At 44.3% G+C, this 20,615-nt stretch overlaps 1 protein-coding gene across 1 annotated transcript in view; it reads right to left on the bottom strand.

Annotated features, from left to right (window-relative positions):
- Positions 1–408: 408 nt before the first annotated feature.
- LOC124141688 (protein rogdi-like) overlaps positions 409–20,615 on the bottom strand; it is a 50,211-nt gene continuing 30,004 nt past the window's right edge. The window contains exons 3-11 of the mRNA XM_046509735.2: positions 14,742–14,790; positions 12,447–12,498; positions 11,800–11,857; positions 8,786–8,872; positions 6,194–6,289; positions 4,529–4,627; positions 2,759–2,887; positions 2,162–2,245; positions 409–1,304 (exon numbers count right to left, since the gene is read on the bottom strand). Of these exons, the coding sequence (XP_046365691.2) occupies positions 1,269–1,304; positions 2,162–2,245; positions 2,759–2,887; positions 4,529–4,627; positions 6,194–6,289; positions 8,786–8,872; positions 11,800–11,857; positions 12,447–12,498; positions 14,742–14,790 (690 nt within the window). The 3' untranslated portion in view covers positions 409–1,268. The remainder of the gene's footprint in view (positions 1,305–2,161; positions 2,246–2,758; positions 2,888–4,528; positions 4,628–6,193; positions 6,290–8,785; positions 8,873–11,799; positions 11,858–12,446; positions 12,499–14,741; positions 14,791–20,615) is intronic.

Raw genomic sequence — 20,615 nt, 5'->3', positions numbered from 1 at the left:
TCAGGAACAAATTGCTAATCAATCCTGTTTAAGTATTTGATCAGAATAAAATATTTACAAAAGAATAAATAACACTCAGCACATTATTTTTCATCTATGTAATGTGCCGAGTATTTTAATTTTCAGGGATCCAAACTTTAAATGACTTATTCAAGTAATGCACTCATTCCACTATATAGATACCGTATTTCCTCAATTAGATGCCTGACCCCCAATACATTCCAGCACTAATCGATGCTGGGTCACACCTCTTTTCCCAAAGATAGAAGTCAGGCCCCTACTAGGCGCCGTACACTAATACTGTGACGTGGTGATTATAGGCTAAAAAATAATAGTCATGGTCCTCAGGCACCACCCTCATCATCATAAGTTCGCCGCACGTTTCGTTTTTATTTCCATTTTTAAAAAAAAATAAATCCTTAAAAATACCTAGTCCAACAGTTGTCAAATACTGTATTCTACTCATCAAGGAATTCATTTATGTCGCGAAGCCCTTTACCAGGTTGATTGTATACAACTGTTTATTTGGTTACGTAACTGTTTTATTTGGTAACATACTAGTTTGAACAACCATAAAACAAAGAAACACTGCCCGCCCGCACTATATTTTCAAAAGCCATTGCCTGAGAACAAATTCTTTTATTTTTTTAAGCCATAATCACTGATAATGACCATGTCCATGTACCCTTTGTGTGACCGATTCCGCAAGCAGTCAGTTGCCACGGTGCCAGCATGAAACAGAACAGACACCATGTCTCTAACAGAGGAAATAAGGTATTCTTGACAACAGTGAGTTGTGACTCTAAAAGTGGTTTTTTCTGTTTGCCTGTTTGTAGTGTTGTGTAGTGATTGAAATATGATAATACTCAAATGTGATATCTCTGATATCTCACTATTCATTGGTAAGGTGATATCACTGTCAAAAGCACTGTTCATATCACAGTACTTATAATATACCTGTAAGTTGATATCATCGTGTTACCACATAGTTATCATGTTGATAACTCTTTTCTTGCCAGTCTTGATATCTGTGCAAGGTGATATTATTCATTTATCATATCACTATATTGATAACACTATTCATCTCCCTCAGTAAGATGATATCACATATTTATCTTTTATCCCTTTTATTCTTGTCTCAGTGATTCTCTGTAAGATGAGATCCTAATGAAACACAATATCTGTGCATCTCAATAAGACTGCTCGGAGGCCATCAGCCGGGATGTCTGCTGTTTGACAAAGTGCTCAATCTGCCGGCATCTGGACACTTATGATAATCCCTTGTACTGGAGTAGAACAGTCAACTGAAACAAACAATGTCGGACATGTCATACTGATTGGTCAGTTTACTAATCATACACTGCACATTTGGTTACAAGGTGAGGTGCTTGTACTAGTGCTAGTCCACTATAGTGCCAGCACACTGAGATACCATGACCCAGTTTAACATGAATACCCCAATCAGACATAGTATACTGACTCCGAGCTGACCTGTCCTTGTTTTAGCCCCTTAAAACCGAGCGCCAGACAGGGTAACAACAAGTACCATCTTTCAACTTTTTTTGGTATGTCGCGACCGGGGATCGAACACTTGACCTTTCACTCTCCAGGCGGACGACCTACCACGAGACCACGGGGCAGTCCATTTGGTTACAAACACAATGTAGTGATACCAAATTAAGAGTCAAACAGCTCTACGGTGAACATACAGTATGTTTATGTTCTAATTATGTTTTCTCGCTGACTGTTCTACTATTTTCAGACCGCCCCTGTGGTCGAGTAGATCAAGCGTCTGTCAGAAAGGGGTAGGTCAGGGTTCGATCCCCAGCCATGTCACACCAAATGACAAAGATTGAACTTGTTGTTCCCTATCTTTGAAACTGTATTATTAAGATATACTATTCTGAATACAGGAATCAATCACGCAATATCCTGGGGATGGCTGGGACTTGTGTCACAGACGTACAATTGCAGTAGACAAATTTTGTTTTTCAGTATTTTCTGGAATAATGTATTTTTTCTGAACAATCCCTGGCTCCTCTCCTCCAAATGATCCTATTTGTTGGTCCCCAAAGGTCAGTTGTCATGGAAACAATGACAATTGTTAATAGTCAGTTTATGAGGAAACAGATGGATTCCAACACATTAATAAGCTCCTTACCTTGTCCTTGAGTTGCTGACACTGCTGCAGAGCCAGAGTGAAGAGCATGATGGCGTCATTGAGCCACTGGACCACAGTTTCCACCTGCAGAGACAAGCTTGGGCTTAACACACATTTCATTAAAAATAACATTTCAAATAAAAAAAAATGAATTTCCTCCCCTATTCGTAAAAATAATTGGTGTCTTGAAGCATTTTAGATAAATTTTCATCAGGTTTCAGTTTTTATTTACAGCAACAGTAAATGACGGTGGTTTTTTTAGATTTTACTTATTTCTGGTCTGCAGATAAAAAACCCCATTGCTTTTCATTTTTAAACGACATTTTTTCACTTTCAATTTTTTGGTTTGGTTTGTTTGTTGTTTAATGCCACACTCAGCAATATTCCAGCTATATGACAGCAGTGATTAATATCATGAGCATTGATCCACGCAATTGGGATCAATGACATGCATCAACCAAGTCACCAAGACTGACCACCCGATCCCGTTAGTTGCCTCTTATGACAGGCAAAGTCACCTCGAATTTGGTGGATTTGTAAAGCAAGATTAAAATGCATGGCCTTAGTGTAACACACGTGTTTGACATCACAGCTCACCTGGTACCGGGCTGTGACCTCAATCTTCTGGCCGGTGATGTGAACGTGATACAGAGCGAGGATCAACTTGGATGCGTGGATGTAGAAGGAGAGGGCGATGTCGCTCGGCACAGGAGGGTACAAAACATGCTGCAAACACAAAACACATTTTATTTCCTTGTATGAGGTGTATCTGGGTTTTAGAGGCCTTGTATGAGGTCTATCCGGGGTTTAGAGGCCTTGTATGAGGTCTATCTGGGTTTTAGAGGCCTTGTATGAGGTCTATCCGGGTTTTAGAGGACTTGTATGAGGTGTATCTGGGTTTTAGAGACCTTGTATGAGGTCTATCCGGGTTTTAGAGACCTTGTATGAAGTCTATCTGGGTTTTAGAGGCCTTGTATGAAGTCTATCTGGGTTTTAGAGGCCTTGTATGAGGTCTATCTGGGTTTTAGAGGCCTTGTATGAAGTCTATCTGGGTTTCAGAGGCCTTGTATGAGGTCTTTCTTGGTTTTAGAGACCTTGTATGAGGTCTATCTGGGTTTTAGAGACCTTGTATGAGGTCTATCTGGGTTTTAGAGGCCTTGTATGGGTTCTATCTTGGTTTTAGAGGCCTTTTATGAGGTGTATCTGGGTTTTAGAGACCTTGTATGAGGTCTATCTTGGTTTTAGAGACCTTGTATGAGGTCTATCTGGGTTTTAGAGGCCTTGTATGAGGTCTTTCTGGGTTTCAGATGCCTTGTATGAGGTCTTTCTAGGTTTTAGAGGCCTTGTATGAGGTCTATCTGGGTTTCAGAGGCCTTGTTTGAGGTCTATCTGGGTTTTAGAGGCCTTGTATGAGGTCTTTCCGGGATTTAGAGACCTTGTATGAGGTCTTTCTGAGATTTAGAGGCCTTGTATGAGGTCTTTCTGAGATTTAGAGACCTTGTATGAGGTCTTTCTGAGATTTAGAGGCGTCATATGAGGTCATATGGAATTACAGAATGAGCTGTCCCAAATGCATTTAAACCAATCAAACATACTTCCTTTACTTTTTGGAAGAAAGACCTGATGAAATTTAGACGTTTTGTTTCAAGCGTCCAACGTTCTAAATCGAAGACTTTCGCATTATGGCATTGAACCTGCATACGTTTTGTTAAGTGTTAAGTATTGTAACCCACTGTTTTCCCACTGAGCTACTGGTGAAGGTGATGAAAGTTTGTTCAGTTTTAGATGTCATAACTTAGTTTTGCCTATGCTGCACGTTTTTTCTCTCGCATGTTTTGTTTGCATTCCATTTATACCACGACACACTGTATTGCTTCACTGTAAGATGTTTTTTTCATTTTTTCTGTTATTTCTTGCATTTAGACGGTTTAACAGTCAGAGAAAGCACTACCCCTGTATACTTTTAGCGATTAATTCATGATAAATAAAAGGTGATGTAACTTTGTATGTATGTATCGAAACGCATCACCATTGTTAGCCGAGGACATTTCTACTGGGGAGTTAGAATTCTTCAAACCTTGCTGTTTAAATTATCCTAGATATTTTATATTTGTATACAGATCCTGCAATACTCCTTAATGCATATTACTGCTTGTTCTTGACAAATAAAAGAGCTGCGTGAAGGTCTTTGCTTGAAGAAGTTGTCCAACTAGCTGAGAGGCCAACCCTGTCACACAGCTCCCACGTGACCAAAGGAAATGACCACAATTTGTCAATTGATGTCAGCTATGATGTTGTTTCTAGTGTGACGTCACGGCCAACTCGGGGAGTACAACGCAATACAAGCTAGCAGCAGACTCAGCTTACCATATTTCTGTTATTGACAAGGTCTTGTAATGATTTCCGTTTTGGCAGCGTGAGACTTCCTCGGCCCTTCAGCAAACTCTTCATGATGTCATCCAGCAGCTGGAGACAAGACGATCAACACTAACACAGTGACAGTAATGCACACACAGTCAAAGGGGCAGTCGGGTAGCCTAGTGGTTAAAGCATTCGCTTGTCACTCGGAAGACCTGGATTCGATTCCCGACATGGGTGCAATATGTGAAGCCCATTTCTGGTGTCCCCCGCCGTGATATTGCTGGAATATTGCTAAAAACATGTAAAACCATACTCACTCACTCACTCACACACAGTTCAACCTCAGTAATCCAGACTTACTGGACATACAGTTCAACCTCTGTAATCCAGACTAACTGGACATACAGTTCAACCTTACTGGACATACAGTTCAACCTTACCGGACATACAGTTCAACCTTACTGGACATACAGCTCAACCTCTGTAATCCAGACTTATGGGACACACAGTTCAACCTCAGTAATCCAGACCTACTGGACATACAGTTCAACCTCTGTAATCCAGACTAACTGGACATACAGTTCAACCTTACTGGACACACAGTTCAACCTTACCAGACATAGAGTTCAACCTTACTGGACATACAGTTCAACCTCTGTAATCCAGACTAACTGGACATACAGTTTAACCTTACCGGACATACAGTTCAACCTTACTGGACATACAGTTCAACCTCTGTAATCCAGACTTATGGGACACACAGTTCAACCTCAGTAATCCAGACCTACTGGACATACAGTTCAACCTCTGTAATCCAGACTAACTGGACATACAGTTCAACCTTACTGGACACACAGTTCAACCTTACCAGACATAGAGTTCAACCTTACTGGACATACAGTTCAACCTCTGTAATCCAGACTAACTGGACATACAGTTTAACCTTACTGGACATACAGTTCAACCTCTGTAATCCAGACTTATGGGACATACAGTTCAACCTCTGTAATCAAGACATACTGGACACACAGTTCAACCTCAGTAATCCAGACTAACTGGACATACAGTTCAACCTCAGTAATCCAGACTAACTGGACATACAGTTCAACCTCTGTAATCCAGACACACTGGACACACAGTTCAACCTCACTAATCCAGACTTACTGTACATTCAGTTCAACCTCACTAATCCAGACTTACTGGACATACAGTTCAACCTCAGTAATTAAGACTTACTGGACATTCAGTTCAACCTCACTAATCCAGACTTACTGGACATTCAGTTCAACCTCAGTAATCCAGACTTACTGGACATTCAGTTCAACCTCTGTAATCCAGACATACTGGAAACACAGTTCAACCTCAGTAATCCAGACTTACTGGACATTCAGTTCAACCTAAGTAATCCAGACTTACTGGACATTCAGTTCAACCTCAGTAATCCAGACATACTGGACACATAGTTCAACCTCACTAATCCAGACTTACTGGACATTCAGTTCAACCTCAGTAATCCAGACTTACTGGACATTCAGTTCAACCTCAGTAATTCAGACTTACTGGACATACAGTTCAACCTCAGTTATCCAGACATACTGGACATACAGTTCAACCTCAGTAATCCAGACTAGGGAAATCACCATCTAAGTCTACAACATCTACACAACTCACTAGTATAACTTCCTTCCCTGACTTGAACTTGTAGCTGCCATCGTGACTGTTGACGGTCATCAAAGCCCTGCACAGGTGGTTCCCTGCATCCTGGATCTGCAACATGAGTGAGTGAGTGAGTGAGTGAGTGAGTGAGTGAGTGAGTGGGTGGGTGGGCGGGCGGGCGGGCGGGCGGGCGGGCGGGCGAGCGAGCGAGCGAGTGAGTGTACCCATGTTAGAAATCAAACCCAGGTTTTTGGCATGACAAGCACTTTACCCACTAAGCTAGCCCACAACCCATAATTTAGTGAGTGAGTGAGTGAGTGAGTGAGTGAGTTGGGTTGCACACTGATTTGACAAGTATCTCAGTCACCCCACTGTGTGTCAACTTGTTGTGGAGAGGAAGGCTGGAGTGCTTGCAGGTCTTCATCATAATCAGGGCTTTCAAACCCATAATCCTGGCATAATTCTGGAAAAATAATTGTGGCACCTCAGTGCTACACTTTGTGCAAGTGAGCACACTACCATCACAGCACTACCTTCCACCGAACCTCTACCATCACAGCTCTACCATCCCACACACACACTACCATCACAGCACTACCTCCCAAACACACACTACCATCACAGCTCTACCTCCCACACACACACTACCATCACAGTTCTACCTTCAACCCAACCTCTACCATCACAGCTCTACCTCCCCCACACCCACTACCATCACAGCTCTACCTCCCACACACCCACTACCATCACAGCTCTACCTCCCCCACACACACTACCATCACAGCTCTACCATCCCACCTCTACTATCACAGCTCTACCTCCCACACCCAAACTACCATCACAGCTCTACCATCCCACCACTACCATCACAGCTCTACCTCCCACACCGTAACTACCATCACAGCTCTACCATCCCACCACTACCATCACAGCTCTACAATCCAACCACTACCATCACAGCTCTACCATCCCACCACTAACATCACAGCTCTACCATCCCACCACTACCATCACAGCTCTACCATCCCACCACTACCATTACAGCTCTACCATCCCACCACTACCATCACAGCTCTACCATCCCACCTCTACCATCACAGCTCAAGCATCCAACCACTACCATCACAGCTCTACCATCCCACCACTACCATCACAGCTCTACCATCCCACCACTACCATCACAGCTCCACCATCCCACCTCTACCATCCCACCACTACCATCACAGCACTACCATCCCACAAATACCATCACAGCTCTACCATCCTACCTCTACCATCCCACCACTACCATCACAGCTCTACCATCCCACCACTACCATCACAGCTCTACCATCCCACCACTACCATCCCAGCTCTACCATCCCACCACTACCATCCCACCTCTACCATCCCACCACTACCATCACAGCTCTACCATCCCACCACTACCATCATAGCTCTACCGTCCCACCACTACCATTGTAGGTCTACCATCCAACCACTACCATCACAGCTCTACCATTCCACCATTACCATCACAGCTCTACAATCCCACCACTACCATCACAGCTCTACCATCCCACCACTACCATCACAGCTCTACCATCCAACCACTACCATCACAGCTCTACCATCCCACCACTACCATTACAGCTCTACCATCCCACCTCTACCATCACAGCTCTACCATCCCACCTCTACCATCCCACCACTACTATCCCACCACTACCATCCCAGCTCTACCATTCCACCACTACCATCACAGCTCTACCATCCCACCTCTACCATCCCACCACTACCATCCCACCACTACCATCACAGCTCTACCATCCCACCACTACCATCACAGCTCTACCATCCGAACACTACCATCACAGCTCTACCATCCAACCCCTGCCATCACAGCTCTACCATCCCACCACTACCATTACAGCTCTACCATCCTACCTCTACCATCCCACCACTACCATCACAGCTCTACCATCCCACCACTACCATCACAGCTCTACCATCCCACCACTACCATCCCACCTCTACCATCCCACCACTACCATCACAGCTCTACCATCCCACCACTACCATCACAGCTCTACCGTCCCACCACTACCATTGTAGGTCTACCATCCAACCACTACCATCACAGCTCTACCATTCCACCATTACCATCACAGCTCTACAATCCCACCACTACCATCACAGCTCTACCATCCCACCACTACCATCACAGCTCTACCATCCAACCACTACCATCACAGCTCTACCATCCCACCACTACCATTACAGCTCTACCATCCCACCTCTACCATCACAGCTCTACCATCCCACCTCTACCATCCCACCACTACTATCCCACCACTACCATCCCAGCTCTACCATTCCACCACTACCATCACAGCTCTACCATCCCACCTCTACCATCCCACCACTACCATCCCACCACTACCATCACAGCTCTACCATCCCACCACTACCATCACAGCTCTACCATCCGAACACTACCATCACAGCTCTACCATCCAACCCCTGCCATCACAGCTCTACCATCCCACCACTACCATTACAGCTCTACCATCCCACCACTACCATTGCAGCTCTACCTTCCCTGCCCCCACCCCCAGCGGTACTGACCTGCTGCAACTTCCACTGGGAGTCCTCCAGGATGCTGGTCTTGTAGATGTGATGCTCCTTCCCCTGTTTATGCTTGAAGTTGATGTCCTGCAACACAGGTTGCATCAGTCACACCATCGGAGTACGTAGTGGGTGGTGCTGTTGGGGGTAGTGGGTGGTAGAGTTGGGGGTAGTGGGAGCCAGGGTGCTCCAGTCACACCATCGGAGTACGTAGTGGGTGGTGGTGTTGGGGGTAGTGGGAGCCAGGGTACACCAGTCACATCATCGGAGTACGTAGTGGGTGGTGGTGTTGGGGGTGGTGGGAGCCAGGGTACACCAGTCACACCATCGGAGTACGTAGTGGGTGGTGGTGTTGGGGGGGGAGGGGGGGGAGCCAGGGTGCACCAGTCACACCATCGGAGTACGTAGTGGGTGGTGGTGTTGGGGGTAGTGGGAGCCAGGGTGCACCGGTCACACCATCGGAGTACGTAGTGGGTGGTGCTGTTGGGGGTAGTGGGAGCCAGGGTGCACCAGTCACACCATCGGAGTACATAGTGGGTGGTGGTGTTGGGGGGGGGGGGGGGGAGCCAGGGTGCACCAGTCACACCATCGGAGTACGTAGTGGGTGGTGGTGTTGGGGGGGGAGGGGGGGAGCCAGGGTGCACCAGTCACATCATCGGAGTACGTAGTGGGTGGTGGTGTTGGGGGGGGAGGGGGGGGAGCCAGGGTGCACCGGTCACACCATCGGAGTATGTATTGGGTGGTAGAGTTGGGGGTAGTGGGAGCCAGGGTACACCGGTCACACCATCGGAGTACGTAGTGGGTGGTAGAGTTGGGGGTAGTGGGAGCCAGGGTACACCGGTCACACCATCGGAGTACGTAGTGGGTGGTGGTGTGGGGGTAGTGGGAGCCAGGGTGCACCAGTCACACCATCGGAGTACGTAGTGGGTGGTGGTGTTGGGGGTAGTGGGAGCCATGGTGCACCGGTCACACCATCGGAGTACGTAGTGGGTGGTGCTGTTGGGGGTAGTGGGAGCCAGGGTGCACCGGTCACACCATCGGAGTACGTAGTGGGTGGTGGTGTTGGGGGTAGTGGGAGCCATGGTGCACCGGTCACACCATCGGAGTACGTAGTGGGTGGTGCTGTTGGGGGTAGTAGTGGGGGGTAGTGGGAGCCAGGGTGCAGCAGTCACACCATCGGAGTACGTAGTGGGTGGTGGTGTTGGGGGTAGTGGGAGCCTGGGTGCACCGGTCACACCATCGGAGTACGTAGTGGGTGGTGCTGTTGGGGGTAGTAGTGGGGGGTAGTGGGAGCCAGGGTGCACCAGTCACACCACCGGAGTACGTAGTGGGTGGTGGTGTTGGGGGTAGTGGGAGCCAGGGTGCAGCAGTCACACCATCGGAGTACGTAGTGGGTGGTGGTGTTGGGGGTAGTGGGAGCCAGGGTGCACCAGTCACACCACCGGAGTACGTAGTGGGTGGTGGTGTTGGGGGGGGAGGGGGGGAGTCAGGGTGCTCCAGTCACACCATCGGAGTACGTAGTGGGTGGTGCTGTTTGGGGTAGTAGTGGGGGGTAGTGGGAGCCAGGGTGCACCAGTCACACCACCGGAGTACGTAGTGGGTGGTGGTGTTGGGGGGGGAGGGAGCCAGGGTGCTCCAGTCACACCATTGGAGTACGTAGTGGGTGGTGGTGTTGGGGGGGGAGGGAGCCAGGGTGCATCAGTCACACCATCAGAGTACGTAGTGGGTGGTGGTGTTGGGGGTGGTGGGAGCCATGTTCCCTCCATGGCAAACATTTGGTGGATGTTATAGGACATATCCATGTGGGTAATATACATGACCAATTCTGCCCTCCATACACAATTTCTCCCTGTACCGATATATGATGAAGTTGTCTCCCTTGTCAAACTGCGCAAAGACCGGCTTTTGCTCGGCGCAACTAATTAAAATAATGAACTTTTATCAGTAAAGTATGCACATTTCGATAAAATGAATGACATCTGATATAGAGAACACAAATAATCAAAAAGGTTAGTGAGTGCATTTAGTTCCGTTTAGCGTACATAACATGTATATATAGGACATATCCAAGTGGGTACAATATAGGACATACCCAAGCGGGCACTATATAGGACATATCCAAGTGGGTACTACATAGGACATATCCAAGTGGGTACTATATAGGACATATCCAAGTTGGTACTACATAGGACATATCCAAGTGGGTACTATATAGGACATATCCAAGTGAGTACTATATAGGACATATCCAAGCGGGCACTATATAGGACATATCCAAGTGGGTACTATATAGGACATATCCAAGTGGGCACTATATAGGACATATCCAAGTGGGTACTATATAGGACATATCCAAGTGGGTACTATATAGGACATATCCAAGTGGGTACTATATAGGACATATCCATGTGGATACTATATAGGACATATCCAAGCGGGCACTATATAGGACATATCCAAGCGGGCACTATATAGGACATATCCAAGTGGGTACTATATAGGACATATCCAAGTGGGTACTATATAGGACATATCCATGTGGATACTATATAGGACATATCCAAGCGGGCACTATATAGGACATATCCAAGCGAGCACTATATAGGACATATCCAAGCGGGCACTATATAGGACATACCCAAGTGGGCACTATATAGGACATGTCCAAGTGGGTACTACATAGGACATATCCAAGTGGGTACTATATAGGACATATCCAAGTTGGTACTATATAGGACATATCCAAGTGAGTACTATATAGGACATATCCAAGCGGGCACTATATAGGACATATCCAAGTGGGTACTATATAGGACATATCCAAGCGGGCACTTTATAGGACATATCCAAGTGGGCACTATATAGGACATATCCAAGTGGGTACTATATAGGACATATCCAAGTGGGTACTATATAGGACATATCCAAGCGGGCACTATATAGGACATATCCAAGCGGGCACTATATAGGACATATCCAAGCGGGCACTATATAGGACATATCCCAACACTTACTGCTTCAAATATGGAGTCTCCTCTGAGGGTGACCATACACTTGATGTGCCCCGTGCCACTGAAACAGGGGAAAACATACAATACCTGCATTCCATCAAGTCACAACAAATTACGGAGGTCACACATTTTAAATGTTTCATTTCAGGGGCATGTCACCCCTGAAGAGCAGCTGGAAAATATATCAATTACATATATATATTTCTTTTTATCATCTCCCGCTGGTAATATAGACCCACTAACACAATATAAAATGTTATATATAAATTCCATGTGTACATCACTATCAGTGATTCAAGAAGCCAGCTGCAGTTTTAACTCCATGGCAGAATGACTTTCATATAAATAAATAAATGATTGATATAGCTATTTATTTATATTTTTATTTCTACCAAGCTTGTGTGGAAATCCTGGAATAATTCCGTGCAACATAAAATTATGAAAGTGTGGCCTTATTCATTCTTTGGAATCTTCTGTCAAAAACATAAGCTTGTTTACCGCTAGGCAGTTAGGTGGAGAGAGATGCTAACACTTCCCAGCTATACAGAAGTACACACTATTACTCTTTATTTTTGCATCGAAAGTTTGGACTGGGTTATCGTGTCTGCGCAACCTGGTCACGGATGTGAGATTTCCCTGTCTCCACTTACTTTGGGCTATTCATAAGTATCCCCTGTGCCTTGATCTGCCGCAGGTCCGTCACTGGGGAAACACGAGACAAAACAATGTTCTCATCTCCCACGTAATTTGTCACATCCTCCGTTCTCTAGTGTATCATATCTCCATTCTATTATGACAAGGTCAGACCTTTTCAAAAACTTGGTTTATGACTCCAAAAAATTGAAATTCACAAAAGAAGTGTTGTTTTTATTCTGCCACTCACAAATAAGTAAAATGTTAAAAAAAATCAACTACTGTCACTATTATTGCCAAAAAATATTTAGAATACTGCAATTGAACAAAGTATGACAAATCTTGAAAGGAAATAAAAAAACATATTTGACATCTGAATTTTATAAATTTTTTAAAGACCAACTGACATGAATTTGGGGGCCAATAATCCATAAAAAAAACAAAGAAAAAGTCTGACCTAAATATCCTGGACACGTTCACTGGACCACTGTCACGGTGAGCCCAATGTCAACACAACACTACACAAGTCAGATCACTCTCAGGATTGGGAATAATTCTGTTACTTTTGTGACAAGAGTGACAGACATGGTGATATGTTGTGTGAAATCTACTGATAAGCAGCATATTTGCATAAAATACCCCCCAAAATTATTCAAAACCAAATTACTTTCAATTAACTTACATACAGAAATGCATGCATATAATGAATAACTCAAATGTATAAAAACAGCTCGCGTAAATACCCAATGAAGCTTTTTCAGCATGCGTACAAATGAGCTAATTTCCGAAACACAATTACGAGCAAATTTACTTTCCGAGTCAAGCCTATATATTTAGAACAGTTTTATACATCTAAAACATTATTACATTTTTTTTAAATGTTCACTAATTTTTGTTAAAACCCAATACAGTAATAAATAGATTAGTGAAAACATATTGGTTACCCAATGAAAAATGTAATAACCCAAATAAGATAGAAACCCTGGAGTAAAAACTCAATTGCTCAAATAGTTATCTGGAGCTCTGGATAAATATATCATAAATCACAGTGCTTATTTTCCAAAGAAGTCAGGTTGTCTTGTTCAGGTGTTCTGGCAACACTGTGTGCCCCAATACCCAATGGAACAACTCAGAAGACGTCCCTGCCTTACATTCTGTGGACCGATGAAGTAACGTTCATGGCTTCATTCCATCGCCTTGTGTTCTGTGACAGCGCCACCAAGAGACTTCAGTTAAATTGATTAAATTAGATTAAATTATTTGAGGCAGCAAGTAAAATAAAACCCAAAGCCTTCAGTACAGACTTCAGAGGAGATTGAGCCGTGTATATATTTCAAGCAAGCTTCTTTTAACATCTCTTTCAACAGCAGCCGAATCTGCTCTGAACAAAGAACATCTCTTGGGCAATCAATTTGTTTTTCACATTTCTGGTGAGATATGTTCCGAAATCGCAGGACCAAAATTTAATCATGATTCCAACAAAAAGTGTAATTCTGAAAGTCATGAAAACCTCGCACCAGATGAAGGCCATTCTTGGTCATATCCGTTAAAACGGAACTTGGAAATACTCATGCTGCACCCAATGATTCGAATAGCTCGGCTGGTGAATGTGAGATATAACCATGCATTTATCCCACCTGTCTCAAAGCATTTATACTGCTCAAAAGAAGTTAAACACCTCCCGATTCTTTCATATTACAATAGTTAATCTGTTGGGTGGTCCTTAACTTTATTTTTGTAGTATATCTGGTACCAACTTCGACTGGAGTAGGTCCGATAGTTTTTCAGATATTGTAGTAAACGTCGGTACCTTTAATTACCTTCCAGGCCATTGAGTGCATCATGATACTAGCTACAAGACTCGAGCATCGTTTCCGCAGGCGATAATAGAAGACAGAGCCTCAGGAATTTCACAATTTCTTAGGAGTGAGTGAGTATGGTTTTACGCTGTTTTTAGCAATATTCCAGTAATATCATGGTGGGGGGACACCAGAAATGTGCTTCACACATTCTAACCTTATGGGGAATAGAACCCAGGTCTTTGCGTGATGAGCAAACGCTTTAACCACTAGGCTACCCGACCGCCCCTCAATTTCTCTGGAAGGAGGAATCAAACAAATGTCTTTGTACATATCTTTTATCTTTATTCAGGACACCTAGTACTTTCACAAAACCTGCATCCAAATTATACATTCCTGTTTATTCTGGAATGAAGAACATGAAACATTTGGTCCTGTACCATGTTACTGTGGTACCAAACTCAACTAATTACAATTTCCAGTATTAAACTTCTGGTAACCATGGAAACTCACCATTATCTCCATTTGGTAAGGTCTGAATGGGGAACCGCTTACTGCATTCCTGGAAAAAGACAAGGAACAGATTACCAAACACATTTCCAGGAACCGTTACAGACTAAATAATCACATCAACAAATGCAACATCGCAGATTGATACTCGTACAAGTCCCGGACAAGTGTCCAGCTAACAAACTGACCCATCATTGTATGATTAACATGATTACCGTATTCGATGTAATAAGCGCCCAGGGCGCTCTCAAAATTAGAAATAGGGGGCTCTTATTAGAATATTATTTTGGTGAAAAAAACAGAGTTGAAAGATGAATTTCGTGGTCTATGGTGACAGCCTGAAATGTTTATGTACCCATAATTTAGGGTGCATATAACACACGAGTGTGTATTATACGCGAATAAATAAGTCTTGTGTACATTGATCAATCGGAAGGGGTGCTAATTGGGATTGTTCACCAGCCAATATATCAGCAAATATCGCCGTGGGCGCTTATTAGAGCGGGGCGCTTATTACGTCGAATACGGTAGTTACCTTGAAATTTTATCATAGAACTGAAACTAGTAGGAAAACTCATCAAAAGTTATATCTGAATACAGAAAATAATGGTATAAGTTGTAGCAGAATCACTTGGGTTACATGGCGTTTCATGCGTCCTGCATTGCGTTCTATCCCACGAGCCCGAGGCGAGTGACATAAAACCTAACGAGGGATGCATAAAATCACGTGTACCCCAAGTGATCCTGCTACAACAAATTTTTCTTACCGACATGTTTTAATAATTATGACATTAATTTCCTTTTTTTTTTTTTTTAAATTCAAAATTTATAGAAAAGAGCTGAGGTTAAAGTATGATGCGTTTTGCTTTGAAGCGGAATTTATTCTGCCTCAGAAATACACATGCAGTCTGACTTGCTCGTGGCGGGGTATAAGGGATTTATTCGCCTGCTGCAAACTTTATTTCCCTCCATGGCAGGAAACATCATATTTTATCAAGATCACGTAGACCAATCAGATCTCATCATTCTGACACGGAGGTATGATCATTTTTTTCACCAAACAACCAACCAGTTTCTGATGAAATCTGATTGTTTTTCTTAATTATTTATAAACATACTATTTAGCCAGATTTACAAAGCTAATTAACAAAAAGAATTCAAAAATATTCTAGTTATATTTTCAAGCCTTCATATACAAGTACCATTTTGCATCAATGCTCTCACTAAACCCATTGTATGTCGCAGCTAGTCGCTACGTGGTTGTTGTTTTACGGCACACTAAGCAACATTCCAGCTTACAGAAAACAAGAGCCACAGAATCACAGAGCTTATAGACTTCTGACAAGGCAAAATTAGTTTGTTGTTTGTTTGTTGTTTAATGCCACACTCAGCAATATTCCAGCTATATGAAGGCAGTCTGTAAATAATCAAGTCTGGACCAGATATCCAGTGATTGATATCATGAGCATTGGGATACAATGACATGCATCAACCAAGTCAGTGAGCCTGACCACCAGATCCCATAAGTCGCCTTTCATGACAAGCAAAGTCGGCTTATATAATTTTGATGCCATGGGTACAGTTAGATTCCTGCACCCAGGTTCCGCAGCGATGGTTCCGCAGCGATGGTGTCACAATCAGGATGGATTAGCAGCACAGTACAAATGTTGCATTACACAGGGTCATGTTGCTCAAAGGTTCCAAGGAAAGAGGTATTACCCCAAAAAGGGATTTTATTCTCTAGTCAGCAACTTCAGCTGTCTCATGACAAACTCAAAGTCAGTTTTAGTCCAGTGTTGGAAACCAGTGGTTGATAGAGTGAACATTGACCCATGTCGCTGAAATAGGACGACGGACGGTATGGGCCATCACAACTGTGGAGGAGGAGGATTATATGAAATAACAGCCAGTCAGCAGATCAACCCTTGCAGGGGGAGGAGGATTATATGAAATAACAGCAAGTCAGCAGATTATCCGTTTTGATGGGGGTAGGGAGGGAGTAGAATGGTATGAAATAACAGCCAGATAACACCACTTGTTTCGTAACAACGACCAACCAAATGTAATCAACCCATTACTCAAATTTTCAAAAGTGAGTGAATGAAACTAGTGATCGATAGTGTAGCAGGGTGTGGAGTAATCCCACAGATGGACATCCTTACTTTGTCAGCTTGCTGATGGGGTTAATCTCTTTGGTCATGTAGACAAGGCGTCCGACATCTGATCATAAGGTCCGTGGTCCGAATCCCATCATGGGACTCGGACATTTTATGGCAGCTACAATAGCATGAACACGTGAATCCCATCATGGGACTCGGACATTTTATGGCAGCTACAATAGCATGAACACGTAACCACATGGTTGGGACTCACATCTGGTCTTCCCGGCAGGCAAACTAGTGATCGATAGCATGAACATCAAACCACATGGCGGTCATGACTCACATCTGGTCTTCTATGACATTAATATACTTCCTTTTCCACAACATTAAATTTGTGATTTTCATTTATTCATTAGAAGTTACTGTATACAAGAAATAAAAAAACACCTGCACCATGTCTAAAATTTGGTGGTCGGGTAGCCTAGTGGTTAAAGCGTACGCTCGTCACGCAAAAGAACCGGGGTCAATTCCCGACATAAGTACATTGTGTGAAGCCCATTTCTGGTATCACCGCCGTGATATTACTTGAATATTGCTAAAAGTGGCGTAAAACTATACTCACTCACTCACTCACTCTAAAATTCCATTCATGTGTGGAACATATCAATTTGATGAAAACTGTCGGCCCCACATCTTCTCTTATCAACCCTCTTCATCAACACATAATAACTAATTAACACTGACCCAAGATAACAAGTCCCCCCCCACCGAGTCCCCCCCCACCAACCGCTGTTCCCTGGGACTAGCTCTTACATTCCTCACCAAGGATATTTAACTCAAGTTCTTCACGATTAATCAATCACACTTTCACCACTTTCAGACGTCCTTGCAACTTTTTTCAAATAGATTCCATGATTAACAGCCTGAATTGTGTTGAGAGTACAAACGACATTGTGAAAAACATGTCAAAATGCATGACAGCCTCACTTAATTCCATCGTAATATAAAGTCACTGAACACAGGAACCTTGTTTCATGATTTCCATGTTTAAGCCACGTCCACTCAAAATAGATTCCCTCGGAGCTCCGTGTATAAAGCTCTGTATTGATTCCCCTACATCCACCAGATCTATACCAGGGCAACACTCCGGCCCCAATACAGACAGCAGCTGTAGAGAACATCAATAATATAGGTTTTGCATGAAGTGGTCGTTTATGTGCCATACTTCCAAGCAGCTTAAATTAGGTATTTTAGGAAGATTCCTTTCAAGATGAAGTCAGTGAGTGTTATGCCACTGGGTGTTACATAATATAGGCCTTGTAGTTGCATTGAGCAGGAGGACATTGCAAGTCACTAGCATGGAACAGACAAACCTGTGATTGATATTATGAGCAACATCATCAGGGTTCTAGGACATGCAAGTCACTAGCATGGACCAGACAAACCTGTGATTGATATTATGAGCATCATCATCAGGGTACTTGGACATGCAGGTTCCCAAGTCTTGACCAGACAAACCAGTGGTTGATATTATGAGCATCATCATCAGGGTACTAGGACATGCAAGTCACCAAGTCTGGAACCAGTGGTTGATATTATGAGCAACACCATCAGGGTACTAGGACATGCAAGTCACCAAGTCTGGAACAACCAGTGGTTGATATTATGAGAAACACCATCAGGGTTCTAGGACATGAGGGTTACGTAGTCTGGACCAGACAACCAGTGGTTGATATTATGAGCAACACCATCAGGGTTCTAGGACATGAGGGTTACGTAGTCTGGACCAGACAACCAGTGGTTGATATTATGAGCAACACCATCAGGGTTCTAGGACATGAGGGTTACCAAATCTGGGCAAGACAAACCAGTGATTGATGTGATGAGCACCATCACAATGACATACAAGTCACCAAGTCTTGACTAGACAAACCAGTGACTGAAGCTATGAGAAAAACCCCAAACTATCAGGGTATAGTCTGACCACCAGGTCCAGTTAGTTGCCTCGTACATCAAGCGCGAGTCTGTTCTAACTCAGGAAAGGGATTCAGCAGTGGAGAACACCATCGAAACTCTACTTCCATGCATTATTTGTCAAAACGACAAAACCAGGAATTTATCTTGGATTCCAAACTAAGTTCCCTTTGCAGGCAAATTGGAAAAAAATATTTAATTTGTTCAAAATTGTGATTTTTTTTAAGTTCTTATTTTCATATTTTCAGTGGTATTTTAACATTGCATGTAACACTGCATTCAGTACAAGCAGGTAAAATTTTGCCTCTTCCTAGTTTTGGGTCCTGTTGACAGTGACATAGAAGGGGGATTGAGGGGGTTCGAGGGGGGCACTACGTCAATGTTGTCAGTGAAATACAAGGGGGATTGAGGGGGTTCGAGGGGGGCACGACGTGAATGTTGTCAGTGACATACAAGGGGGATTGAGGGGGTTCGAAGGGGGGCACGACGTGAATGTTGTCAGTGACATACAAGGGGGATTGAGGGGGTTCGAAGGGGGCACTACGTCAAAGTTTACAGTGACATACAAGGGGGATTGAGGGGGGTCGAGGGGGGCATGACGTCAATGTTGTCAGTGACATACAAGGGGGATTGAGGGGGTTCAAGGGGGGCACGACGTGAATGTTGTCAGTGACATACAAGGGGGATTGAGGGGGTTCGAGGGAGGCACGACGTGGATGTTGTCAGTGACATACAAGGGGGATTGAGGGGGTTCGAGGGGGGCACGACGTCAATGTTGTCAGTGACATACAAGGGGGATTGAGGGGGTTCGAGGGGGGCAGGACATCAATGTTGTCAGTGACATACAAGGGGGATTGAGGGGGTTCAAGGGGGGCACGACATCAATGTTGTCAGTGACATACAAGGGGGATTGAGGGGGTTCGAGGGGGTTCGAGGGGGGCACTACGTCAATGTTGTCAGTGACATACAAGGGGGATTGAGGGGGTTCGAGGGGGGCAGGACATCAATGTTGTCAGTGACATACAAGGGGGATTGAGGGGGTTCAAGGGGGGCACGACATCAATGTTGTCAGTGACATACAAGGGGGATTGAGGGGGTTCGAGGGGGTTTGAGGGGGGCACTACGTCAATGTTGTCAGTGACATACAAGGGGGATTGAGGGGGTTCGAGGGGGGCACGACGTGAATGTTGTCAGTGACATACAAGGGGAATTGAGGGGGTTCGAGGGGGGCACGACGTCAATGTTGTCAGTGACATACAAGGGGGATTGAGGGGGTTCAAGGGGGGCAGGACATCAATGTTGTCAGTGACATACAAGGGGGATTGAGGGGGTACGAGGGGGTTCGAGGGGGGCACTACGTCAATGTTGTCAGTGACATACAAGGGGGGTTGAGGGGGTTCGAGGGGGTTCGAGGGGGTTCGAGGGGGGCACTACGTCAATGTTGTCAGTGACATACAAGGGAGATTGAGGGGGATCGAGGGGGGCATGACGTCAATGTTGTCAGGACATCTACTGCACAATCATATTTATTTCCAGTGATTTCTGGAACAATTTCTCTGTTCACTCAGTCACCCCTTCACCCCATACATTATTATCACACAGTTCCATAATCAATAATCCCAACAATTAGAACATTAATCACTCATCATTAACGGTCGCCCAATCAGGTTCTGTCAATACTAAAAGCCAAAAGTAACCGTCCTCGAACATATTGATAACTGAAAATTGATAACCGTTACGTTGATGAGGATTAAGTGGCATTACAGAGTGATCAATCTGTTCTAAATGTGTACACAACAAA

Source organism: Haliotis rufescens, unplaced genomic scaffold (assembly GCF_023055435.1).
Source record: "Haliotis rufescens isolate VD_foot unplaced genomic scaffold, xgHalRufe1.0.p SCAF_56, whole genome shotgun sequence".
Lineage (NCBI taxonomy): Eukaryota > Metazoa > Mollusca > Gastropoda > Lepetellida > Haliotidae > Haliotis > Haliotis rufescens.
Note: the sequence above shows the minus strand (reverse complement) of the source record. Positions and strands in the feature narration are given on the sequence as shown.